Source organism: Meriones unguiculatus, chromosome 1 (genome assembly GCF_030254825.1).
Source record: "Meriones unguiculatus strain TT.TT164.6M chromosome 1, Bangor_MerUng_6.1, whole genome shotgun sequence".
NCBI lineage: Eukaryota > Metazoa > Chordata > Mammalia > Rodentia > Muridae > Meriones > Meriones unguiculatus.
The window spans coordinates 19,319,860-19,346,759 of NC_083349.1; the positions used below are offsets into that span (position 1 = coordinate 19,319,860).

The following is a 26,900-nucleotide window of genomic DNA, read 5'->3' on the forward strand; positions in this document are numbered from 1 at the left end:
GATTGAATCGGTCAGCTTGGAGAGGAGTTTGAGCCAGAACAGCTGAATTGAACCAGCCAGCCAGAATTCAGAAAGAGCTAGAAAGGGTGACCTTATTTAGCAGTAAGTCTCAGAGCATTGTAGGTCTAGACTGTAGAGGCTAGAAGCTTCCAGGACTAGGCCTAGGTTAGCAGAGACAGTAAGCCTCTAAGACGACAATTACCCAGGTGAATAAAAGTTACTTTAACACCTTATCTGGATGACATGCATTCTGTAAAACTCTGATTCTACCCCCCAATATCTATCAGACATCCCTGCACCGATGGAATGTGGCCTGTGACACTGATGGATGATTCACCCTTGGACCACATGAGTTGCTATGGATGTGAAATGACCTATGTGACTGAAGAAAAGAACTGTCTGTTTAGTTCCTTTGATATTAACTCATGGTGGCAGTAAGAGACCACAAGACATAGACAAAGGACCTTAACATGCCTTACAGTTCCTCTCCACCAAGCCTAAATAGATCCAGGGCATGGAAGGCAGGTTTGAATTCTCCCAGGATATCCTCAGGCCACACAGCTAGGTATGGAAGCTCTGGCTACACTCACGAGAGAAACAACAGCACCCTTAGCACTGTCCAGTTCCTGGTCATGTGGCTGATTCTGTGTTTCTTTTGACTCCGAGACTTAAGAAAAACAAAACAAAATAAAACAAAACAAAAACCACTGAGTCATGTCTGTTTCCAGATTCTACAAAGATGCCCGATTCTGAAGGAGCTGTGTGTTACACAGCACCCCCTGTGCTGCTTGCTTCATGTTGGGTGATGGGATTGGCTCTGGTGGGGGTGTGGGGAAGAAGGCAGAAGAATGCCCTGTGAAACTAACACAAGGAACCTCAGTACAAATTAGGTAGGGAGAAAACAGGAGATTTTACTAATCAGTTATGAGAACAAAGAACCACGTGAGAAATGCAGTGGGTAGAGGATGTTTATTGAAGGATGTTTGTATCAAAGGCAAAGAGTACACACCCTGACAGAGAAATCAGAAAGAACAAAACCCAGGGGTGGTCAAGGGCAGATGGGCCAGGCCAGGCCAATGCTTGGTGGAAAGGAGTACACAGCTCCCTGGCATGGCAGGCTGTGGGGAACTCCATAGTCTGTACCTACCTGAGGACTTGATGGAGCCTTCAGGTGAGGCCAGATGCCAAGGAGATCAGAGACTTGGAGCCTAGGAAAAAAAGGAAGTGGATGGAGATCTGATCCACTAAGTGTGGAATGAGGAGTGAGCTTCCAGCAAGAGGTGTTCTTCTCCACACCGGTACACAACTCTCTCAGTCTGGACCAGAAGAAGAAGACCCAGGGCGAACCTCAGGGCTCAGATTGCTGCTCCTGCCCCTGTCTAGAGAGAGCTGGTGTGCAGGATTACTGGAGAGTTGCCCAGAACCTCAGATCTTGCACTGGCAGCACACAGGGGCACAGCAGCTGGATTGACAGCAGCAGGGCTTGCAGCAGCTGCACTCACAGCAGCAGGGCTTACAGCAGCTGGACTGACAGCAGCAGGGCTTGCAACAGCTGGACTGACAGCAGCAGGGTTTGCAGCAGCTAGACTGACAGCAGCAGGGTTTACAGCAGCTGGACTGACAGCAAGATGACCCACAGCCTGAAGAGCAACAGGGTTTGCAGCAACTGGATTGACAGCAGCAGGGCTTACAGCAGCTGGACTGACAGCAGCAGGGCTTACAGCAGCTGGACTGGCAGCAGCAGGGCTTACAGCAGCTGGACTGGCAGCAGCCCCCACAGGAGCCACAGCCTCCTTTGCAGCCCCCACAGGAGCCACAGCCTCCCTTGCAGCCCCCACAGGAGCCACAGCCTCCCTTGCAGCCTCCACAGGAGCCACAGCCTCCCTTGCAGCCCCCACAGCTGGAGCAGGAGCAGGTGGGCACACAGCAGCACACAGGCTTGCAGCAGCAGGATCCACAGGAGCCACAGCCCCCACAGCTGGAGCCACAGCCTCCGGAACAGCCACAGCAGCTCATGGTTCTGGTGTTGGGTTGAGGGTTGAGTAGTTCAGAGGAGCGGGTAGAGAGGGAAGATGTGCACTGTGGAGCTTCCTGAGCCTGGGCCTTTATATCCCTGCCCAGGTCAGGTGTGAGCTTGCACGTGTTTTCTTCTATGTTGTTGTCTTCCCTGTTTACTCTGGTCTTGTTTGGTAATTTTTCCTTTGCTTTGTTGACTCTCCATGGTTGGAATGTGGTTTTCTGATGTAATTTCCGGTGGAGTTTGTATTGAAGGGAAACTCTCTCTTGCTTGGCTCATGTCATCCAGTGTGGCCTGTCTGGGACTCAAGCTCTTATACCCTTTGTCTTTGAGCAGGTTTTATTGCCCCTCTGAGCAGTGGCTGCTCTTCTACAGAGCAGAGCTACCAGAATGGCCTCTAGGGATGTGAAGGTTTTTTGTGAGTTAATTTCTGCTTCGTGCCTTCTTGAATCTCTCACTCCCCAGGTTCCCTGAGGAGGGATTCAGCCTCTGTCATACTGTGTATCTGAGACATGCTCAGGCTATTCCTTCCACCCAGCTTCTGGCCTTCAGAAGCCCTCAAACCAGAGCCATGCCGCCTGCTGCTGCTTCCCTTGGTGTGGCCACTTCCCAGTGGCCACAGCAAGGACGGCAAGGTTTTCAGCTGTGGGGAGATGGGATTTTTGCTTTTCTCTTCCTGTTCCCAGGACAGCCTCTGTAACTTGTAACATTCCTACAGGAATAAAGATATTTTGAGATGTGTGCCTTTCCACTCAGCTGTCAGACTAACGAGTTAAGGTCCTCAAGGAATTGAAATTCCTCCACGAGTTTCATGCTAGAGAAGGGATGGTTGAAGACTGGTGCCATCCAGGGGGAGTTTGTCTTCCAGAGACCTCCAAGAGTTCTGAGAACTTGTCAGACCACCTTGCAGGAGAGACCGGAGCTGAGACAGTGAGGGGTTAATAACAAGCAAGACCTCACCTTGCTTAGCTATGCAAGCCTCCTGCCCTTTGTTTAAACCTAAATTCCATGTGAGAACCCTGAACATAGGCGTCAGTGGATTTCTTTGTTTCCCACCTCAATGTGGCCCACACCAAATGAACAATTTTCTTTTCTCCGATTTTCACTGTCTTGTCTATTAATTGGCCCATTATGGAAGGGGCTTGGCCTAGGTGGTTAGGGGTACTGGGCCCCAGGCTTGTATCTTAATAACTGATAATAACTCTGATGAGCTGGTGGAGGTATACATTTTTCTTTAGAAAGTTGGCCCAGGATGGAGAGGGAAGGTGGCATGGTCCCACGTAGGCCTAGAGTAATTTTATTCTAAGGATGGTTTCCTTAGTCTTCCCACTCCAGCCAGCATCGCTTGTGTTCTATCTCACAAGCATAAGTGAATCAGAGAAAGGGATGTTTTGGATTCTTGACCCAGTCGATTCCTGGCGAGTTTCTTCTTGATCAGTGCCTTTCCAAGGATTTGGGTCCTTGGAGTGGGCATGTGGCTGTTCCTTTTGTCTCTCTCTCCTTGTTGTGTTGTACTCAGATTCTGGAGACCCCAAAAGACCACCGAGGAGCCAATTCCAATGCAAACATACAAGGGTTGATTTATTCAAGCTTGAGCAGGGACTCACAACCATCACCGACGCCAGCAGATAAGGACCGAGATCACCAAGCTTCAAATCAGCAGGGTTTTTATTGGGGTTACACAGAGATTTGGGGAATTCCAGCTTGGCAGTTCTATGATTGATTGACATTTAACAAATATCAGGCATAGAACCTGAGTGATTGTGTCAGGTGGGCAGAACCATAATTGTTTTTGTTTGTTTGTTTACTCGACCTATTGTAAATAAGACCTGGGCAATTATTTAGCTGTTGTTAAGGGTGACGGTTAAATATTATCAGAGGTAAGTTGTTGAAGCACAGTTTTGGGGGATTTTCTCCTTTTTTTTTTTTTTTTTTTTTTTGACACTGGAGGTCATACCCTGGTCATTTTCCCTTAAAATGGAGTTTCATTTTCAGAAATGGGGTTATTGATGTAGGTCTCCAAGCCGTGGCTGTCAAACAACCAAGAGGCAGTGTCACTAGCCTTTCAGCTTTAACTTTTAGGTAACATTTAGGCAAAGCTTAGAGAATTCCGGGAGCCAAAGCTATTTACTGAAGCCAAAGCCAAATAGTGAGCAAATGTCATTTAGTGGAGACCTAAAGCTTATTAGTGGAAAAGCTATCTAGGACCCTAGGTCATACATGATAGATTTGTGAGGACATCTGTTTGTTAGTCTTAGAGCATCCTTGAGATATCTTAAGAAAACATCCTTACGGTATCTTGCAGGTGCAATATTCAAGCCATGAAAGCACTCTTGCTATCTTCTGCAGCAGTAAATTAGCCTCCCCTCTTTCCTGCCTTCTTCCTATGTAAGTTGGGTAAAAATTTCAAATAAATGAGGCTTTGATAGGACAAACTGACTTGGCCTCCTTCTTTAAGTCTCTGTCCACACCATTCTTTTCACCCCGCCTTAGGAACCCATTGAACTCCCGCTGGATGGGACAAGAGAATCTTTAGTGGCACTTGTGTGTTTCAAAGGCCCCTTTACACATTTTTCTCCCTTGGGCTCATAAAGGTCAGAGAGTTTGTTATGCCTCCAATGGAAATTGATCCCAGCCATGACACCACACGTTAATAAGTGTGTCTCTCTCTGTTCTTGTCTTCTTGAAGTAAAGGATTCAGCCAAAGCATGCATGAGACTCAAGCTGATTGGGTCTCAGCACTGAGAGGGAGAAGTAGGCACAGGGTCCCACCCCTAACCAAGAAGCTACCAGAAACTGATATCTACTGAAAATGGGAAATGAGTGTTTCCCCGATGGTCTCACTGGTGTATTAGCCACAATTCAGGGCAGACCCCATGTAGCCATAGCCTCAGGAGTAGTTGGCCAACAGAAAATTAACTCGGTGGAATTTTTTTTTCTGGACTTTTTGCTTCATTTTGCTTTGTTTTTGGCATTTCTTTCACCTTACGGGTCTTTTGATTGTTAGTTTTGATTTTTGTTTTTGTGTTTTGGCAGGTTTTTTTTTTTTTGAAGGGAGGTTGTGTGTGTGTGTGTGTGTGTGCTCTGTTTTGTTTTTGAAAGACAGAGAGAAAAACGTAAAGCTGGGTGAGTAAGGAGGTGGGGAGGATCTGAAGAGAACATGGGGAGGAAAAACGTTATCAAAATATGGTTTATAAAAAATTTCAATGAAGCTGCCAGGTGGTCGTGGAGCAGGTCTTTAATCCCTGTACTCAGGAGGTAGAAGAAGGTGATCTCTGTGAGTTCAAAGCCAGCGTGATTTACAGAGCAAGTTCTGGGACAGCAAAGGCTACACAGAAAAATGCTGTTTCATAAACAAAAAAGAAAAATAATTTTTTTTCAATTAAAAAAGAATTCAGCCAAGGGACATAGGCAGTTTGAGCAAAAGTTTATTTAGCAAAGCTAAGCAAAGCACACATTCCTACTCCAAGGCAGTCATCAGTCTGGTGGATTCGGACTGTGAATTTCAAAGAAGGATTTATGAATATTCATGAAGTGGATGGCATAGTCATGGAAGTTTCCCCTTCCAAATCATGGTGAACAAGATCTTTCTATTAGGTTTTTTCCTTCCCATGATCCCTACAAAAGGGGTGTGTGTGTGTGTGTGTGTGTGTGTACCACAATGCAAGAGATGTATAAAGTCATCAGATCTTTGGAGGATGCAGACCCCTTTGTTGGTGTGCAAGCCTGGATGCCCAGATGCCTTCACTTCTGATATAATGTGATATAATGATGATATAATGTGAATAACCTATCTTTAATTTTAAGGTAGTTTCACCACAAAAGGCCCTTCCTTAGTTGGGGTCTTGCTGCTGTGAACAGACATCATGACTATGGTAACTCTTATGAAAGAAAACATTTAATTGGGGCTGGCTTACTGTTTCAGAGGTTTAGACCATTACCATCATGGGAGGAAGCCTGGCAACATGCAGGCAGACGTGGTGCTGGAGGAGCAGAGAGTTCTACATCCTGATCCACAGGTAGTAGAAAGAGACTGTGTGCTACACTGGGCTTGAGCATAAGAGTCCTTAAAGCACCACACACACACACACACACCACAGTGACACACTTTCTCCAACAAAGCCACACTTCTTAATAGTGCCACTCCCCATGGCCAAGCATTTAAACACATGAGTCTATGGGGGTCAAACTTGTTCAAACCACCCCAGCCATCCTAACCATTAAGAGAAAAGATACCAAGACTCAGCAGCAACTTCTCTTAGCTATTCATGCTTATCTCCTTGTTTACCCAGTATCATAAGGACCTGTGCAAAGGTAGTTTCTGCAGGCCAAGGACACACCTTGAAAAAGGCTCAACCTGCCAGCTTGATGTTACCTTCTGCTACAAAGACCAGACAAGACCATGCCTATGACGTATCATGAGTGCCATATGGGCCTACAATATGACAGCTTTGTGTTTTGTCTTGTTTTTGCTGCTCAAGATTAGCAATAAATATCAAAGGTAAGGGTCAGATATGGGGCCCAGCACGCTCCCTAAGAACCTCAGAGATTACTGTACTGGGGAAAAGGGTCTTTACAACTGTAGTAAGTTATGACGGGACCATAGCAGACTATGGAGGCCTCGATACACACTGAACTACGAGAAACAGGATGATGGCACAGACACACAGAAGATGATGAGAGAGAGCATGTGGAGAAGACAGAGTTGGCAAGCCAATAAGAGGGCACAGAAGGACAGAGTCGGAAGCCACTGGCCCATGACACCTCAGTTTCAGATATCTGTCCTTCACAATCCTAAGATTTTTTTTTTCCTGTTTTTCTTTGTTTTTTTGTTTTGTTGTCTTTGTTTTCTTGACACTGGTATGGAGCCCAGAGCCTCTCTTATGCTATGCAATTGCCTACACTGAGCCACACATCTCCAGTGAGAAATTTGTGTTGATTTCTTCATTTAAATCACCAGCGCTATAGAACTCTGTGATGGAACCCTAGCAAAGGGAGGCCATCAGGAGCAAGGCATTTAGGTAACAGCTAAACCGCACAGCTTACTCACTGCACAGATTGAAAACACAAGATGATGGTACAAGCTCTTAACAGGTGTGAAATAAATTTATTTAATGATTCAGGTACAGCATTTAGCAAGGGGAAGGTATCTGGCTGAGTCACAGCCGTAGAAGCAGGGGAGATATGGGAGAATCTCTTCCCTCATTATTTTACTTAGGGGTTTCCTGTGCCATCGTGCTGTGCAGATTAAACTCCAAAGGAAGCAGGGCTCAGGGCTCAGGCATCTCAGAGGGGCATGAGGTTGAGGACTGGGGTGAGAGGGGCCAGTGAGGGCCTCTGTTCCAAGGATATCCAGTTTCAGAATGTTCCCAGCAAGTAAACTGGAGCCTTGGAATCCTGGGAAGGCAGATGGTGAAATCAGGAGAGAAGAGGTATTTAGGAGTTTAGGTGGGACTCAGGGCATGGTGTGCCCCATAACCTCAGGGTTGCAGGCTGGGTGCTGATATTAGCACCCCAGCCTGCCACCATTCAAAGAATGAACATAGAGGTTTTTTCAGGATGTTTGGATGCAATTTTTGTTGATCCTTGAGGACCAGATTTTCAGGACCTGCCTACCTAGGTGATAGACAGAACCTCAGATCTTGCACTGGCAACATACAGGGGCACAACAGCTGGACTGACAGCAGCAGGGCTTGCAGCAGCTGGACTGGCAGCAGCAGGGCTTGCAGCAGCTGGACTGACAGCAGCAGGGCTTGCAGCAGCTGGACTGACAGCAGCAGGACTTGCAGCAGCTGGACTGACAGCAAGATGACCCACAGCCTGAAGAGCAACAGGGTTTACAGCAGCTGGACTGACAGCAGCAGGGCTTACAGCAGCTGGACTGACAGCAGCAGGGCTTACAGCAGCTGGACTGACAGCAGCAGGGCTTGCAGCAGCTGGACTGACAGCAGCAGGGCTTGCAGCAGCTGGACTGACAACAGCCCCCACAGGAGCCACAGCCTCCCTTGCAGCCCCCACAGGAGCCACAGCCCCCACAGGAGCCACAGCCTCCCTTGCAGCCCCCACAGGAGCCACAGCCTCCTTTGCAGCCCCCACAGGAGCCACAGCCTCCCTTGCAGCTCCCACAGGAGCCACAGCCTCCCTTACAGCCCCCACAGGAGCCACAGGAGCCACAGCCTCCCTTACAGCCCCCACAGGAGCCACAGGAGCCACAGCCTCCCTTGCAGCCCCCACAGGAGCCACAGGAGCCACAGCCTCCCTTACAGCCCCCACAGGAGCCACAGGAGCCACAGCCTCCCTTACAGCCCCCACAGGAGCCACAGGAGCCACAGCCTCCCTTGCAGCCCCCACAGGAGCCACAGCCTCCCTTGCAGCCCCCACAGGAGCCACAGCCTCCTTTGCAGCCCCCACAGCTGGAGCAGGAGCAGGTGGGCACACAGCAGCACACAGGCTTGCAGCAGCACACAGGCTTGCAGCAGCAGGAGCCACAGGAGCCACAGCCCCCACAGCTGGAGCCACAGCCTCCAGAACAGCCACAGCAGCTCATGGTTCTGGTGTTGGGTTAAGGATGGAGTAGGTCAGAGGAGCAGGTGGAGGAGGAAGATGTACAGTGTGGATCCTCCTGAGCCTGGGCCTTTATATCCCTGCCCAGGTATCTGTACTCAGCACATGATCACTTTGTTGTTGTTGTTGTTGTTGTTTACATGCAGACAAGACTTATTTTTAATCTCTGTAGTCCAATGAACTACTGTTAGTTTAAGGAAGGAGGGAAAGAAGGAAAATAGGAATGAAGGAAGAAAGGAGTAAAGAAAAGGAGGAGGAAGAAGGAAGAACACAGGGAGGGAAAGGAGTTGTCAATCTTGTCATACTTAAGATTTTCTGTTTTCCGTCTGGATGGTTTCCATTGCTGTCTTCAACATCTTTCTATTTTCCACAATGTCCAACATGCTATTAAATCCATCTATCATATTTTTTTTACTTTACAGGCAGTGATTTCTATCTCTAGAAGTTCCATGTGGGTGTTTTATACTCTCTGTTGGGCAGAGGTGAAGGCCTAGAGGTGAAGGTAGAGGAGAAATAGAAAGCGAAAATCCTCTTGGTTCCCTGGGAATCAGAAAGGCTCAACATCCACTCCTCACTGCCAAGTGTGATCTCAAGACTATGGTGGGACACCTGTTCCTGAAGACCCGTTCTAAGACTTCGACCTACAAATGACAAAACCTGCTTCCAGCTTAGTCCAGCACATAGGCAAAGTCATTTTTACATACGAACTGGCCCCTGGCAGAGGGGAATATGCGAGGTGCAGCCAGTCAGGAAGCCTTTGGGAAGACCTCCACCTTCCAATGTGCCCCACCACCTTATAAAATGCTCCTTAGTTTTTACATCAGCTCGACACAACTAGATTCATCATGGGAGAGGGAACCTCCCTGGAGAGAATGCCTCCATCAGATTGGCATGTAAGTAAGTCTGTGGGGACATTTTCTTGACTGATGTGGCAGGGCTCAGCCTACTGAGGTGGCTGCCACTCCTGGGCAGGTAGTCCTTGCTGTAAGAAAGCAGGCCGAGCAAGCCACGGAGAGCAGGCCAGGAGGCAGCTTTCTTTCAGAGTCTCTGCTTCAGTTCCTTCCTTCGTGTTCCTGCTACGACTTCCCCTGACGTTGGACTGTAAGCTCTCAGATGAAATAAGCTCTCTCCCTCCACAAGCTGCTTTTGGCCATTGTGCTTGTTACAGCGTTAGAAAGCAAACTAGTAAACCCAGCTCACGGGAGGCGACTACAGCTTCTCCTCTGCGTACTTGCTGCCTCCTCTCTGCCACGTGATTTTCCAGCTTAGATTATTTATTTATTTATTTACTTTGTGGTACACGGACTTGTCATGGAGTCTCAATGCTTTTCTTGATTATTTCCTTAAACATTACTTTTTTAATGTGTGGTGGTGCACAGCTTAAATCACAGCGCTGGGGGTGGTGGGTAGAGGCAGACGGATCTGTGAGTTTGAGGCCAGCCTGGTCTACCTGGCAAGTTCCAAGCAAGCACAGTGACATGGTAGAAACCTGTCTCACAATACAAAGCAAAGCATAGCAAAACAAAGCAACCATCTTTTTTTTTTAATCAGGATACATTTGTCGTTCGAAGCGAGGGGTTTCCAGATGACATCTGTGCATCCTTTTAGCTATGTCATGTGTGGATCATATTCATCCCTTTCCTTTCCTGTTCCCTTTCTCCCTTCCAAATAGAGTCCTCCTTCTGCTGTCAGTGTCATTACACAGATGCACATGTGTGGGAATTGCCTAACTTGCTATAGTGTTCCCCCTGGGACAGCCTTTCCCCTGAACATGACCTGGTGTTATCCCTTATGGCTGTAAGTGCCATTGTGTATGTAAACCACATTGGCTTTGTCTATGGATGGGCATCTTGGCTGATCCCTCAGCCTGGCTGTTGTGTGTGGAGTGAGGGTGCCAAGGAGTCTCTGCTGTGTTGGCGTGGGTTGCTTTGGCCGTCTTCCCAGGAGTCATATGCTGGGTCTCATGACAATCAGTCTTTCAGGAAGTTCCATGCTGATTTCCAGAGTGGCTGCAGTGTTTGACGGGTTCTTTGCATCCTGTTCGTTATTTACTTTTAACAGTAATCATTTTAACTGTGATGAGGCAGAATCCAGGATCCTTTGGATTTCTTGTTTCTCTGATGGGAAGAATGTTGATTTTCTTAGTGCATTTATTGGCAGTTTGTACTTCATTTTCTATGAATTTTTATTGATTTTTAAGGTTTATTTTATTTTATGTGCATGAATGTTTTGCTTGCATGCCTATGCCACGTGTGCCTGGCACCCCCAGGAAGCAGAAAAAGGCATCAGATCCTCTGGAACTGGAGTTAGTTGTAAGCCAAGTGCAGTGGTTGAAAGCCACCAAGTCGGGGCTGGGAACCAAACCTGGTCTTCTGCAAGAGCAGCTGAGCCATTTCAACAGCCCCCATGCCTCATCTTTTAGAAATTTATTTTATCAGTTCTGTGAGAATGTCATACAATATATTTAGATACTTACCCAACTTCTTCCCTTAACTCGTCTTAGGTTCATTTCACCTCCCCCCCAATTTTTATGTCTTATTTTACTTTATTGTGATATATATATATTATATATATATATATATATATATATCCTCAACTCACAAAGATCCACCTGCCTCTGTCTCTGCCTCCCAAAGGCTGGAATTAAAGGCACGTGCCAACATGCCTAGTTCTTTAGGGCCTTTTAAATAAAACATCACATTATCTGCAAAAATAAATTGATTTCTTCCTCTCCAACAGATAACCCTTTTCTTTTTCTTGTTTTATTACGCTGGCTGAAGCCTCAAGCCCTATACAGGAATAAAAGCAAAGAGAATGGGGCTGGAGAGATGGCTCCTGGTTAGTGGAACTTGCTGCTTTTCCAGAGAAACCAAGTCTGGTTACTAGCATACACGTGAGGTGGCTCACCTATAACTCCAGCTCCCCAGGCAGCCACACACCCTCTTCTGCACTCCGTGTTAGTATGCACATACACACACACAGATATGCTTACGTATTCATATAATGAAAATAATAAATCTTTTAAAAGGTGAAGAGAGCAAACACTGTTGTATCTTCCTGATTTTAAGGGAAATACTTGCAGTTTTTCCCCATTTAGTCTACTGCTAGCCACAGGTTGTTATATAAAGCCATTAGTACGTTACAGTATGTTCCTTGTAGGCCTGGTTTCTCCTAGATTTTTAAGAGAGGTTGAACTTTGTCAAAGGCTTTTCCTGTGTCTATTGTCATGATCATGTGATGACTGTCGCTGGTCCATTGAGGGGTAGTGTTTGCCTGTGGATGTTTCCCTTTCTCTTCTGTTTGTGGTCACAGAGTTTGGGGAGGGTGTCCCTTCCTTCCCTATGGTATTAGTCATGGTCTATTATAGAGAAACAGAATGATAGAGTGAGTATATAGTAAAAGGGGAACATTAGACCAGCTTAAACGCTGTGGTCTGCATAGTAAAACAATGGCTGTATTCACACTGGAGAGAATGTACAACATTGCATCCAGGATGGGACACAAGATAAGCCTTTCTCATCGCTGAGACAAAACACCTGATCAAAGCAACTTCCAGAAGGAAGCCTTTATCTTGGCTCACAGTTTGAAAGTACTGTCCATTATGGCTGGGCAGCCATGGCAGCAGGAACAGACCCTGGACTCAAACCCATGAGTTGTTGCTGTCCATTATCAGGGTAGGTTTCTTCCTTCCTTCCTTCCTTCCTTCCTTCCTTCCTTCCTTCCTTCCTTCCTTCCTTCCTTCCTTCCTTCTTTCCTTCCTTCTTTTTAAATATTTTTAAAATGCATATGGGTGTTTTGCCTACGTGTATGTATGAGAACCACATGCATGCAGTTCTCAAGGATGCCAGGAGAAGTTGTCAGACCCCCTGAACCTGGAATTACAGATGATTGTGAGTTGCCATGTAGATACTGGGAATTGAACCCTCTGGAAGAGCAATCAGTTCTCTCAACAACTGAAACATCGCTCCAGGCTTTTCTTTCTTTTTCAAATATGCTATTTGTTTAGTACATTTTTAAATATAATGTTTATTTTTATTTAATTTTTGAGAATTTTATACATGTATACAGTGAATTTTTGTCATATCCACCTGCCTCTAGTGTATTTTGTTTGTTTGTTTATTTTTGAGACAAGGTTTCTCTGTGCAGTCCTGGCTGCCCTGAAACTCACTCTGTACACCAGGCTGGCCTCAAACTCAGAGATATCTGCCGGCCTCTGCCTCACAAGTGCTGGGATTAAAGGTGTGCGCCACCACTGTCTGGTCTGTCTCTACTGTATTAATACCAGAATCCTGAGTGTGACATTATTATAATATTTTTTAGGATGATGCCATGTAAAAGCTCGGGCAGGTAACTAGGATATTTATGCTTTGCTGTGACTAATATGAACCCATAGCCACCCAAAAATGAACCATTAGATCTCCAAGAAAGGAGCAGGCAGCTCAGAAGCGTCTCTGCCTGCTGGGGGAGTTGATGTTTATAACTTGCATGACAGTGGTAAGTGGCAGTTAGCAAGTGCCATCGAGGCTGGGTGTGGCCACTGAGGTGGTAGTCAGGTAAAATACCGGTTAGGTAATTGGTAAATTAAATCCTGAGTATATTTTAAAGCTTCGGCTAATGGAGGTTGCCTCTGGTTGCAAGTGGGTGGTGACACTGAGGAGGTTGGCTTGCGCACTGGGAGGTGGAACAACCCATTACTACCATGATGGAACAGGCCAGGAAGGAGCTGGTTCTATGGCAGGTCAAGGGTTGTTGGTGCACCCATTGCTTGATCTCCTGGACCAGGCTCATCTATGGGTCCCTGTTTCTCAGCCCTAACCTCAGTCTTCTGTCTGGATTTCATCCTCACCGGCCTTGGTGCCTGCTAGTCATTGACACATGGTATGTCCTGCTAAACATATCTCCGGATGCATAGCCTAGAAGAAAGCCAAGAGATGAGGCCGCTGGTAGCCAAGAAGAAATCAGAATTGATTTGAGGCCTGAGCTGTTGCCATCCATTTACTTTTGGAGTCTGTCTTTGACTGGCAGCAGAAACATGCTGGGATCATCCCTCAGGGCTTGTTCCACAGCTGAGTTCCTCCAGGCTAGGTAGTCACAAGGGTCTGATCATTCTAGTTTGGGTTATCCAAGTTCCTCATCAGGAAAAAAGCCGTTCTGCCTTAGAAATATTAACACATTGATCATGTCTGGAATAGTGTTGCACTCAGCAGCTCATCCTCTTACCAATATAGTAGTTTTCTTTACAGACATGCACCTGGGTGAAGGCACAGACAGACAGACAGACACACATACACCACAAAACACAAAGGATTCCATGATATCAATGAAAGTAGGCTATATCGTTTTTTGCACAGGGATCTTCCTCTCACCATCAGCCATCCAATCATTAGGCAGAGGGTGATTTCCATACAAAAATGGTGGCACCCACTTTTATCACATCCACCTCTGTCCATGCTCACCTCACTCTGGAGGTCCTTCGCTTGTCATCCAGGACATTTCTCTTGTCCTGTGTGCTGGAGTTTACTGTCTCTGACCTTGGCAGTGGTTAGCCACTATTCTTTGGGTCACTTTCAGAAAGATCATAGAATCTTTTGTGTTTTGTGGGATGTGCAGATTCCCTTTGAGAAATATCTGCATTCAGCTTCTCTGTAACATGAGCATAGGATACGTATCTAAGACAGCTGAATCCACAGAGACATGACTGCAGTTCACTGAAAGGACTCGAGTTTTCTTTGCTTTCTTCCTGTTCTAGTTTTACTTCTGTTGCCACAATAAAATGCTCTGGCAAAAAGATACTTATGGGAAGAAGAGGTTTATTTCAGCTTACAATTGTAGACACTTGTTGTGAGGAAGTCAAGGAACTTGAAACAGCTAGTCATATCACATACACAGCCCAGAGCTTGGAGAAATGAATGTATGCATGCTCCCTTGCTTTCTTGCTTATACTCAGCTTCGTTTCTCAATTCCTATACAGTTTACAAGCCTCTGCCTAGGGAATGGTGCTGCCTTCAATGGGCTGGATATTTCAACATCGACAGACTTACTCAAGACATCCGCACATAGACATGCCCACAGGCCAATTTAATGCAGACAATTCCTCATTTAGACTCTTCCCACTTCTGTCCCTTCACCCTCAATCTTTCATATAGAATATGGGCTATTTTCAGTGGACCCACAGTGGTGAATTGTGAATGGTTGTGTTGATGGGTCTGATCTTGGTCTGTAGGTCTCAGGGTTTTCTGGGCTACAGGCTCCTCCTTTGCCACAGAAGAAGTCCTTTCCCATCAGCAAGACAGACACCTATAAGAACTCTAGTCAAAGGTGGGCAGTGCTCATTTTTTGGGCTACTGGCTCTTCTGCGGCTCCCACTCTGGCATCCAGGAAGAAACATCTCTTATCTGCAGGGGGTGGAATGCTCAGTCCTGTGCAGCACAGAGGTGGGCATTTAAGATGGGTCTATTCAGGGCTGGCAGGATGGTTTCTTTGGTAGAGCACTTTTCATGCATTTTTGTAAGTTCAAAGACCCCAGTTTCATCCCCAGAGCCCACATGAAATGCCAGGTAGAGTCTCAGCTCAGAGAAGATGAGACAACAGGATCTGTGGGTGCCTCTGGCCGGCCAGTCTAGTCAGCTAGCTTCAGGCTAGTGAAAGACCCTGCCTCAAAGGAGGTGGGCATGTTTTTGGTAAGACAGGAGGTTGCTCTCTGGCCTCCATACATGTGTTCACACATTGTGCTAGTTAGTTTAATGTCAAGTTGACACAAGCTAAAGTCGATTGAGAGGAGGGAACCTCAGTTAAGAAAATTCCTCCATAAGATCTGGCTGTATGAAAGCCTTAAAGGCATTTTATTAATTAGTGACCGATTGGGAGAGCCATCCATCCATCCCTGGGCTGGTGGTTCTGGATTCTATAAGAAAACAGACAGAGCAAGCCATTGTGACCAAGCCAGTAAGCAACACCCTGCCATGGCTCCTGCCTCCAGGGTCCTGTCCTGTTTGAGTTCCTGTCCTGACTTCCTTCAATGATGAACAATGACATGGACGTCCAGATAAATCCTTTTCTCCCCAGGTTGCATTGGTCATGGTGTTTCATCACAGGAAAAGCAACCCTAAGACACACATTAAAATGAAATAAAGTAAATTAGGTTCATTCTATCCTAAATTTAATTCTCCTCTGCAGTTTCCCCAAATTTCCACTCATTTCCCACATCTTTTTTTTTTTTTTCCTGCAGTTAAGAGCATCCTTTGAGTTTATGTCTTCCAGCCCTTCACTTACTGCAGCTACAGCACCCAGCACAGAGCAGGCACTGTGTTTTCCCAGTTTCACCCCAGAGGTACAAGGCTAATAACTCCCTTCTCACTCACCACCCAGCCAATAAACCAAGGCCGCAATTTCTGTAATGAGAGGTCTTTGGGTCAACCCAGATGGACCAATTATCCCATCCAGTCCATCTAGCCTGCACTTTGGGAAAGTTTCACATACAGTGTGTCCTAGTTTGCTTTCTGTTGCTGTGACAAACACCAAGGCCAAAAGCAACTTTTGGAGGAAAGAGTTTATTTCACCTTACAGTTCATAGTCTACCAGGAAGGAGAAGCCAAAGCAGGGACTTGGAGGAAGGGACTGAAGCAGAGGCTGGGGAGGAGTGCTTCTTACTGGCTTTTTTTTTTTCTTTTCAATCTGGTATGGACAATTCTTCAGTTAAGGTTCCCAAGTGACTCTAGGTTTGTGTCAAGTTGACAGCTGAAACTAACTATGGCATGTGGCAAATCTGCCTGCTTCAGACTCCTGAGTGCTAGGATTATAGGTGTGAGTCACTGTGCCCCAGCTTAGAAGACTATATTTATTTTAATTAAATTTTTATTTTTTATATTAGTTACAGTTTATTTACTTTGTGTCCCAGCTGTAGCCCTCTCCCTCATTCCCTCCCAATCCTACCCTCCCTCCCTCATCTCCTCCCTGACCCTCTCTAAGTCCACTGATAGGGGAGGTCCTCCTCTGCTTCCATCTGACCCTACCTTATCAGGTCTCTTCAGGACTGGCTGCAATGTCCTAATCTGTGGCCTAGTGAGGCTGCTCCTCCCTTGGGGGTGGGGGAGGTCAAAGAGCCAGCCATTGAGTTTATGTCCGAAACAGTCCCTGTTCCCCTTACTAGGGTACCCACTTGGATACAGAGCTACTATAGGCCACATCTGAGCAGGGGTTCTAGGTTATATCCATGCATGGTCCTTGATTGGAGAAACAGTCTCAGAAAAGACCCCTGTGCCCAGATATATTTGGTCCTTGTGGAGCTCCTGTCCTCTCCAGGTCATACTAACTCCCCCTTCTTTCATATGATTCCCTACACTCTGCCCAAGGTTTGATTATGAAGACTATATTTTTAAAGAAAAAAGTTAGACTGCCAAGATGGCTCAGTGGATAAAAGTGCTTGCACTCACCTTGAGTTTGAGAACCAGAATGGAATCCAAGGTGAAAGGAGAAAAGCATCTCCTTCCATACATAAAATATGTATGTATGTATGTATGTATCTCTGTGTATGTGTGTATGTATGTATACATGTATGTATCACTAAATAATAATAAATTTAATTAATTGAAGAAAAATACTCTTGGCTTCATACCGATATACCTAATTCAAGAATTAGAGCTTTGCTTTCACCAACCCTGCATCCAAGTTCCTAGTTCCCTTTACCTACCTGATCCTGTGTTCCCAGTCCTCAGAGTAGCACCAGTTTTTCACAGGTCCTGAACACCAGGACCGGGCCTTTATTTTTTGTGTTTGCCTTCGCTTAGGACACAAGGCTCCTCACGAATTAGTGTCTTCACTTCTGGTAGCTCAGGAGGGCTTGGAAGACCTTTTAGAGGGAGGGCTGCGTGTGCAGCCCTCCTCTGCTCTTGCACACAATCGCAATAGTCATGTCTCCTTTCCAGGCAGCTCTACGTTAGAAATAAAACGTAAGAACGCCACCTGCTGGAAGCTAGATGAAAGACATCCAGAGACAAAGGCTTGGAGAGCACAGACTTACATAGGCTCTGGGGGTCACTCAAACACGCGCTGAGAAAATCGTAGTCTTTCACAGGGAGTCGTCAGAGGGGTGGGTCTGACCCAGCCAGGAGCTGTCACGGCTTCAGAGCTTCTGCTGGCCTGGCAGTCCAGTGTCCCTCTAGACCCGCTAAGTGTCCTTACTGGACCAAGTCTAGAAAGCCATAAATGGAGAAGGGCCCCAAGAGAGGAAGGAGACAGAAAGATGTGAGGTGGGAGGCCTCAGCTGCCCTGGCAGCTCTGTCAGGCCGCACACAAAACTTCAAGAAAAAGTGGAAACCATGGAATGATGGCGAGTGACGGGATGAATGAGACGTGGCTACAGTTGGTCCATGTGATATTTTTTTTTATTGGTTTTGCAACATTCAATTTAAGATAAAGCAGGAAATGTTATCCCTTGGCGTACTAGTCCAAGAACGTCTTTACACTCACCTTACTGCAGCAGTGTTAAGGGTTGGCTCCTTCTGGGTTAGAATGACATGGCAGGAATGGGCTCATGAGCTTAGCTGGCTAAGTGGGTTGGCTTTGGCGAGCACACTAGAAGTAGTATGGCTCCAGAGGAGAGTTTGTTAGAACGCAGTGGGTGAGAAGATGGCCTCTTCTTGGGAACTGGAAGCCAATTTTGACTCGGTCCCGTGGGAAGCAGGGGTGCTAAGGGAACATGCATGATAGTTTTGAACTTAGTGATCAGCTGTAGGCCACAGCTGAGGAAGCTAGTTCAGAAAGACAGGGTTAAGTTGAGAGCCTTAGATTTTTTCATCGATAACACCTGGGGACACAGCAGCAAACTTTCAGCAGCTGGGCTGACAGCAGGAGGACCCACAGCCTGAAGAGCAGCAGGGCTTGCAGCAGCTGGATTGACAGCAAGATGACCCACAGCCTGAAGAGCAACAGGGCTTGCAGCAGCTGGATTGACAGCAGGAAGACCCACAGCCTGAAGAGCAGCAGGGCTTACAGCAGCTGGACTGACAGCAGCAGGGCTTGCAGCAGCTGGACTGACAGCAGCAGGGCTTACAGCAGCTGGACTGACAGCAGCAGGGCTTACAGCAGCTGGACTGACAGCAGCAGGGCTTGCAGCAGCTGCACTCACAGCAGCAGGGCTTACAGCAGCTGCACTCACAGCAGCAGGGCTTGCAGCAGCTGGATTGACAGCAGCAGGGCTTGCAGCAGCTGGATTGACAGCAGCAGGGCTTACAGCAGCTGCACTCACAGCAGCAAGGTTTGCAGCAGCTGGATTGACAGCAGCAGGGCTTGCAGCAGCTGGACTGACAGCAAGATGACCCACAGCCTGAAGAGCAACAGGGCTTGCAACAGCTGGACTGACAGCAGCAGGGCTTACAGCAGCTGGACTGGCAGCAGCCCCCACAGGAGCCACAGCCTCCCTTGCAGCCCCCACAGCTGGAGCAGGAGCAGGTGGGCACACAGCAGCACACAGGCTTGCAGCAGCACACAGGCTTGCAGCAGCAGGAGCCACAGGAGCCACAGCCCCCACAGCTGGAGCCACAGCCTCCGGAACAGCCACAGCAGCTCATGGTTCTGGTGTTGGGTTGAGGATGGAGTAGGTCAGAGGAGCAGGTGGAGAGGGAAGATGTGCAGTGTGGAGCCTCCTGAGCCTGGGCCTTTATATCCCTGCCCAGGTCAGGTGTGAGGCTACACATGATCACTTCCTGGTTCCTGAATGTGTCATAGTCTAAGATTCTCTTCTGCGTGGTGTTATCTATTACCCCTGCTTCCTTGTGCCTTTCCCAAACAGAGCACCCCATTTTCCAGGAAATGCTTCTCAGTAAACATTAACAAGTATCCAGTAGCTGAGTGTAGTGGCACACACCTGTAATCCCAGCACTCTGGGAGGCAGAGGCAGGCAGATCTCTGTGAGTTCGGGGCCAGCCTGGTCTACAAAGAGAGTCTAGTACAGCCACATCTACACAGAGAAACCCCGTTTCCAAAATACGAAAGGCAAGAAAACAAAAACAAGTGTCCAGAAGATGCAGTCTCCTTCCTTTGAGCTGTAGAAAGAGACAGACACGAGCCTTGCTCTGATCCCATGACTGCTGCACTTCCTGGGTATTTGTTTGCTTGATTTCTGGATTTAGGTTTCCCACCTCAACACTCACTTTCTTCAGTCTATAACTTTAGTGGTTTCCTCATCGGACCTGAACTCTGTGATTCACCAGGTCACCTGCCTCCTCTTCTTCACATGGGATATGCTAAACCTAGATTTCCACAAGCATGATTTGACTGAATTCCCATTCTGTCTTCCCAATATGGCATTATTATTATTATTATTATTATTATTATTATTATTATTTTGGTAAACGTCACCCACCTCTTGGAAGTGTAGTGTTTTAAAACAAACTTTTGCCAAACATGGAGGCGCATACCTTTAATCTCAGCCCCTAAGAGACAGAGGCAGGTAGACCTCTGTGAGTTCTAAGCTAGCCTGGTCTATATAGTAAATCACAGGTCAGCCAGGGCTACATAGTGAGCCTCTGTTGTCACAGGCACAGGTATAAATCTAGAGAGCAGATATTGAGTTCCCATGTTCTGGTGTCTTTTTACAATGAGTTGTAAGGGCCTGTGGACAGTTATAGGAAAGGAGAGCATCTATTTTATTTATTTATTTTCTCATTTATTTACTTTATTCACTTTACATCCTTGTAGTCCCTTCCCTCCTCCCCTTCAAGTCCCACCCTCTCTCCCTCCCTCCTATCCCTCCCTTTTTCCTCAGTAAAGAGGAACTCCCTTTCCCATCCACCCCAGCTCATCAAGTTGCATCAGGAATGAACTTGTCCTCTTCCCCTGTGGCCTGTCAAGGGACTCCCGCCATGGGAAAGTGATCTAAAAGCTGGCAAGTGAGTCCCTGTCCAATGCAGTCCCCACTTCCCTTACTAGAGTTCCCACTTGAAGCCTAAGCTGTCCATCTGCTACATCTTTGTAGGGGGTCTAGGCTCAGTTAATGCATGGTCCTTGGTTGATGCTTCAGTCTCAGAAAACTCCTCTGGGCCCCCAGTTAGTTGGCTCTCTCTCTCTCTCTCTCTCTCTCTCTCTCTCTCTCTCTCTCTCTCTCTCTTGTAGAGCTCCTGTCACTTCCAGGTCCTTTTCTCTTTCCTTCCACTATTCCCTAAGACTATTCCCCTACTCATCAACCAATGTTTGGCTGAAAGTCTGAGCATCTGTTTTGAGACACTGCTGTGTAGAACCTCTCAGAGGACAACTCTGACAGACTCCGGCCTGCAAGCTTAGCAGAGTATCGATCATAGTGTCAGGGGTTGACACTCTCTGATAGGGTGGGGCTTTTGTTGGGCCAGGCATTGGTTAGGCATTCCCTCAATCTCTCCGCTCTATGTTTTCTATCTTTATCCTTGTACACCTCGTAGGCATGGTGAATTTTGGGTCAAGTTTTTGTGGGTGCTTTGGTGTTGTTCTCCGCTATTTACTAGAAGACTAGTCCGGTTAGAGGGTGTCCTCTTCAGTCTCTATGGCCTCTGCTACTAAAAATCTCTGCTTGCATCCCCCTTATATCCTTCAGGAGCCTACTCTGACTTAGGTTTCCAGCTTGTCACAGAGATGCCCCCCCCCCCCCTTTCTCTTTTCTCTCCAGGCCTTCTGTCTAGGAGAGGATTTATTAAGGGGAAAGATACCACTTTACAGGAGCCAAGACAATGATAGATCGGTATGGGGCAGGACCACACCTTGAGCAGGACTGCTTAGCTGCATATATCTCTTCCTCTCCTTAAATCTGGACATCACGTCAGGACCCAAAAGATAGACTGGACCTCTTTGTTCTTTGCCTTGTGACCACCCTGAATAAATCTCCTCTCTCTGATTTTTATTATTACGTGTCTGTTTAATTGTCCTGTGGTTGAGCCTAGCTAATTAGGGCTGCCAGAGCCATACTCAGAACCCTGAAAATTTCAGTAAGGTCATTGGTGGCTAGTCAGGCAACCCTCACAGTAAGGTGACCATGGTAGGAGGGAAGCTGAGTGGTCCCACACTGGGGCAGAATTACTTTGTCCCACAAACTTTCCTCATCTTCCTACTTCAGCCAACATTAGTTGTTTTGTCTCTACTGGGTAAAGCAGAGAAGTTGATGTGAGTTTTTTTGAGAGCTATAGCCTTTCTAGGCTCTTGGGGAGCTTAGCTGGGAAGCTAGTGAGAGGAACAAAGACTTACTTCCTAATAAGAGCACTGGAGGCTCTGAGCGGCAAAAGTGAGATGGCTTGTTTAACAACTTGTGAAGCCAGGCCTCAGCCCTAGATGGCTGGCGCCCTGTGTGAATGCAGGAAGCACATTTTGTAGCCATCATGGACGGCAACAAGGCTCCTACCCCTTCTTTCTTTTAGCTGAACCAGGAGGGAACACTCTTACCTGTCATCCAGTCTTATCTTTCTGCTGTTTCCATTTGTCTTTTTTCTCAACAACAAAAACACGTGTGGATTCATCACTTCATTTCATATCCTATTTACTTTAAAGCTTATTAGATGTGCAAGCTTGCAGGGCAAACTTGGCTGTTAGTAACTGTCTACTCTAAACCCCTGGTTTGGTTGTGTGTGAGTGTGGGGGTTTGGATACGGGGATGGCTAGCAGAGGTTCAGGTTGGTTGGTTGGTTTGTTTTCTGTCCCCCTACACACCCCCTGTTCATCTGTATTTGACCAAAGCTGGCTCAAGACATATTTGATTTTATTTCTTATAGCAAGGGTGCAGGAGAACTGATAATCACCAAAGCTATGAATGTAAATTTATTAAGGGAAAGCAAGAAAGAACTCCCAAGAGTGGGAGGGGCCCAGTGGGCTTTCTGAGCCTTATGGAGACTGTTGTGATCTACATGGAGATGGGCCAGTTTTTGAGCACACCACAGGCCGAACCAGTAAGGTATACACCCCTACACACACACACACACACGCATACACTTCCTCTAACCAGTTCAAGTGTTATTGGCTCACTCAGTGGCGGGTCCATCACCTAGCTCATGACCCACCATGGATCTCCTTACTGTCCAGAGGGAGTTACCAGGCGTGTCTCAGTCTCAAACTATATATTTAAGTTTTGCTCTGAGAAAATTTGACCCTCAGTAAATTTCTCCCTAGTTAATACACCTTGGGCTCAACAGAACCACAATGGTTCAACAGATACTCAAAGACCAAGACATTTCAACCTTTCCTGGCATATGGTACATACCATCTCACCTCCCAAAAACACAAGCTAGAGCCATGAAAGACAAGGCATGTCACCAAATAGCAATGGCCAAAATGGTTGTGAAAAAATACTAAGAGCTCAGCAGAGTCTTATAACCACAGGGGCGCAAGGCAAGTGGTATTAACTATGGAGAAACTTACTGAGCCATCGGGGTGAGGCAGAGGCAGAGGTATTGGGGAGAGCTCTGCTGTGGTTTGTGAAAATGTAAGCTCTGCCAGTGCAGTGCTCCCCAGGGAGCCTTCAACTGACTCGTCCTTTGCAGACTTACCGTGTGTTAAAATAAACTGGGGCAAAAATGTAGCCTGTCCCCAGAATCCCCAATGTCATTCAGCAGGGAACCTCTGGCCCCTTCAGTTTTGTGTGAGTGTGTGTGTGTGTGTATGTGTGTGGGTGTGCATACTTGTGTGTATGAATGTAGGAATCTTAGAGAAAAAGGTTTTGAAATATATTAATTTATAGAAAAACATTGCTTTTTCTCTCCCTTTATTTGAAAGTGGATAGCTAAGCTGGGCCCAGTGGCTCACACCTGTAATCACAGCACTCAGAGAGACAGAGGTGGGCAGATCTCTGTGAGTTTGAGGCCAGCCTGGTCTACAAAGTGAGTACATAGAGAAACCCGGTTTCAATAAACAAAAAAGTAGCTAGCTAATTACAGGAATTTAATAGTTAACTATGACATTTGAGATGAAAAACGAAGCGGTTTTATAGGGCGTTACCTCTGTCAAACCTAAATAGAATGCCAGCCAGTTGAAATGTCGATTTTGAATTTCATTCTAGGTGGGACATTTTGGCTCTCCTGCTTCCAAATGGAAACTGGGGCTGATCAAGCAAATCTTATCACAGAATTTAGAAAAGATAACTGATCCTACAGGGCAAGCATCTTAGAGGAACAAGAAGCACTTAAAACCGTTAACCGAAAGTACAGTTTGTATAAAACCATGCTGCCTGCAGCGGAAGATAAAAGTTCTGTTACAAAATTTTGTGTAGGTAGGCCTCAGAGATTTTGTTAAGAATTTCTTCTTCCAAAACAAACTCTACCTACCCAGCCTCGAGATTACAAGCATGTGCTACCAGTCCTGGCTTTTGTTTGTTTGTTTGTTTTGTTCCCTTTTGCTTTAAATGGGTTGTTACTCCGTATCCCAGGCTGTCCTGGAATTTGCTACGTAGACCATGCTGACCTCCGACTCACAGAGATCTGTCTACCTTGGCCTCAGGTGCTAGGGTTCAAGGCTTGAGCCACCGTGCCCAGCAATTCCTGGCATTTTTACTTAGCTTCTGTGGCTAGAAGTCAGGTCTTCATGCTTACAAGGTGAACACTTATCAGGTGAGCCATCTCCTTAGTCCTCCTCTCTTTCCCTCTCCTTCCTTCCCTCCCCCTCACCTCCTCTCTCTTTCCCTTTCCTTCACGTCTACATTAACAAACCAAGGTTTACGCTCTCAACCATCTGCCAGCCAGGTCCCAGCCACCGGATGGGTTTGGATGCTCCTAGATTGTGCTTCGTGCTTGCCAAGGCCTTCTTTGGCGTCTTTGAACCTGCATCCAGATGCGGCTGCTACTTCTCAAACAAGACAGGGAGTGAGGGTGGGGTGGGGTGGTGGTGACAGGACAGGCAGCAAGAGGAACGAACCTTCAGCTGGAAGAAGCTCTGAGTGTGAGGCTGAGGGGCAGTGGGCCTCTCACAGCGACACCGTGTGGCCCTTGGGGGAACAGCACGGAGCACCTTCCCCCTGCTCAGACCCAAGGGAGGATTCTAGACGTATTTACACAAAGTTGCATTTAAGTGTCACTGGACAGCTGGCATTCTACCTACACCTGTCTACTATTGGGTAATAATATAAAAGGCCTAGAACGTGCATTTTTATAGCCAGAAATACTATGTGGGTTGGAGCTGAGCTCTGGGATCAAGTCCTCTGACAGTGTTTCAGTCTACGCTCAAAAGCTTCCCACAACGTCTTTAGCACATGGGAGCCCAGCAGACGTCAGAGCTGAGCTCAGGTTGCAGACCTGCAGGATCACTCCTTAGGTAGGACTCTAAAGGCCATGACCACAGTGTCCTGGTTCTGCTTCAGCACAAAACATAGCTTTAGAAGGCAGTGTTGGTCAAGGCATGGTGGAGCACACCTGTAATCCCAGCTCTCGAGGGGGCTGAGGCAGGAAAGGTAGCTGCAAGTTCCAGGTCAGCCTGAGCTACAGAGTGGGTTCATGGCCAGACTGAGCTACCTACAAAGCTCTACCTACATAGAAAAACCCTGTCTCTCCGGATATTTTTAAAAAGTGATCCAGGGAAGAACAACACGGGAGCTATTCTCAAATAAACTATCAAGTTCAAGGTAACTGAGTCATTTCTTCCTGTACTTCCCTATAGCACCAAAGAAAGGGGAAACTTACTGGCCATTAGTTTACTGAAGAGAAGCATTTCCTGGAAAATGGGGTGCTCTGTTTGGGAAAGGCACAAGGAAGCAGGGGTAATAGATAACACCATGCAGAGGAGAACCTTAGACTATGACACATTCAGGAACCAGGAAGTGACCACGTGCAGCCTCACACCTGACCTGGGCAGGGATATAAAGGCCCAGGCTCAGGAGGCTCCACACTCACATCTTCCCTCTCCACCTGCTCCTCTGACCTACTCCATCCTCAACCCAACACCAGAACCATGAGCTGCTGTGGCTGTTCCGGAGGCTGTGGCTCCAGCTGTGGGGGCTGTGGCTCCTGTGGCTCCTGCTGCTGCAAGCCTTGCTGCTGTGAGTGCAGCTGCTGTAAGCCCTGCTGCTGTGAGTGCAGCTGCTGTAAGCCCTGCTGCTGTGAGTGCAGCTGCTGCAAGCCCTGCTGCTGCCAGTCCAGCTGCTGCAAGCCCTGCTGCTGTCAATCCAGCTGCTGCAAGCCCTGCTGCTGCCAGTCCAGCTGCTGCAAGCCCTGCTGCTGTCAATCCAGCTGCTGCAAGCCCTGCTGCTGCCAGTCCAGCTGCTGCAAGCCCTGCTGCTGTCAATCCAGCTGCTGCAAGCCCTGCTGCTGCCAGTCCAGCTGCTGCAAGCCCTGCTGCTGCCAGTCCAGCTGCTGCAAGCCCTGCTGCTGTCAATCCAGCTGCTGCAAGCCCTGCTGCTGTCAATCCAGCTGCTGCAAGCCCTGCTGCTGCCAGTCCAGCTGCTGCAAGCCCTGCTGCTGTCAATCCAGCTGCTGTAAGCCCTGCTGCTGCCAGTCCAGCTGCTGTAAACCCTGCTGCTGTCAATCCAGCTGCTGTAAGCCCTGCTGCTGCCAGTCCAGCTGCTGCAAGCCCTGCTGCTGTGAGTCCAGCTGCTGCAAGCCCTGCTGCTGTCAGTCCAGCTGCTGCAAGCCCTGCTGCTGTCAGTCCAGCTGCTGCAAGCCCTGCTGCTGTCAATCCAGCTGCTGTGCCCCTGTGTGCTGCCAGTGCAAGATCTGAGACTCTGGCCACAGATCTCAGGTGGCAGAACTGATGCAGGTACCTTGGCTTTGACAGCTACTCTGTCCCGGGGCTCTATGCTTTCCACGCTACAGCTCACCAAAGATGCCTCCAGCCGACTGGACCCCACTCCTGGTTTCATGCTCACCTCCTTTCAGGTAGGTAGGTTTCCCTCCCTGTCTCCCCCTCTTCGTAAGTCCAGTCTGACAGCTTTCCTGTCACCCAGCTTGACTAGTCTTAATCTTTCTGGCTTCCTATGGATCAGTTCCTGGTTATGTATCCCTAAATAAACTCTTTACAGAACAAACTTCTTCTCCTGCCTTCTGTTCTTCCGTCTCTAATTTTCTACACCTTCTCCCAACCCATTTGGTCTACTCCTTAGTACCTACCCCATGGTACCTACCGCTGTACCTCTCCTCTGTCAGGCTCTAGGAAGAGGGCCATTAGAGCTCAGCCCTCCTGCCCCACTGAACGTGGATAGGCAGCATTGGAGGACAGGTGCAGCGACCAGTGTGGGGGAGGGGAACAGGTGGGTGTTGGGGCCACTTGTTGGAGGGGAAGGTGCGTCGACACCCACTGCTCTCCCGCCACATGGGTGTCTCAGGAGCCGGGTGTCTAGAGGAAGCCTTACCTAAAGGTATTGCGGTTGTTGAGTTTGGTCGCA

At 47.5% G+C, this 26,900-nt stretch overlaps 3 protein-coding genes across 3 annotated transcripts; 1 reads left to right on the forward strand and 2 right to left on the reverse strand.

The window, feature by feature from the left end:
• Window positions 1-1,167: 1,167 nt before the first annotated feature.
• LOC132650991 (keratin-associated protein 5-2-like) lies at window positions 1,168-8,606 on the reverse strand. The gene is made up of 3 exons (XM_060376319.1): window positions 7,990-8,606; window positions 1,722-1,978; window positions 1,168-1,208 (listed from the first exon to the last, which is right to left on the reverse strand). Exons 1-3 carry the CDS (start codon window positions 8,562-8,564, stop codon window positions 1,168-1,170), a joined length of 873 nt encoding a protein of 290 aa, XP_060232302.1. The 5' UTR covers window positions 8,565-8,606.
• A 9,802-nt stretch (window positions 8,607-18,408) lies between these two features.
• LOC132651000 (keratin-associated protein 5-5-like) lies at window positions 18,409-25,450 on the reverse strand. Its single transcript, XM_060376329.1, has 3 exons — window positions 25,446-25,450; window positions 24,443-24,542; window positions 18,409-18,999 (listed from the first exon to the last, which is right to left on the reverse strand). Exons 1-3 carry the CDS (start codon window positions 25,448-25,450, stop codon window positions 18,409-18,411), a joined length of 696 nt encoding a protein of 231 aa, XP_060232312.1.
• Window positions 25,451-25,471: 21 nt separating this feature from the next.
• Window positions 25,472-26,236, forward strand: LOC132651003 (keratin-associated protein 5-5-like). Its single transcript, XM_060376332.1, has one exon. The coding sequence runs from the start codon at window positions 25,472-25,474 to the stop codon at window positions 26,234-26,236; it is 765 nt and encodes a 254-aa protein (XP_060232315.1).
• The last annotated feature ends 664 nt before the right edge of the window (window positions 26,237-26,900 follow it).

What these genes read in the sequence shown, in the direction of transcription:
- LOC132650991 (XM_060376319.1), bottom strand. Translation starts at nt 8,564, where the DNA reads ATGAGCTGCTGTGGCTGTTCTGGAGGCTGTGGCTCCAGCTGTGGGGGC. An exon ending in TCCTGTGGGGGCTGTTGTCA is followed by an intron (nt 1,979 to 7,989) that starts GTCCAGCTGCTG and finishes CTGTGGCTCCAG; the next exon opens with CTGTGGGGGCTGTGGCTCCT. An exon ending in CTGCTGCCAGTCCAGCTGCT is followed by an intron (nt 1,209 to 1,721) that starts GTAAGCCCTGCT and finishes TTTTTTTCCTAG; the next exon opens with GCTCCAAGTCTCTGATCTCC.
- LOC132651003 (XM_060376332.1), top strand. Translation starts at nt 25,472, where the DNA reads ATGAGCTGCTGTGGCTGTTCCGGAGGCTGTGGCTCCAGCTGTGGGGGC.
- LOC132651000 (XM_060376329.1), bottom strand. An exon ending in AGAGCTTCTTCCAGCTGAAG is followed by an intron (nt 19,000 to 24,442) that starts GTTCGTTCCTCT and finishes GGGGGCTGCAAG; the next exon opens with GGAGGCTGTGGCTCCTGTGG.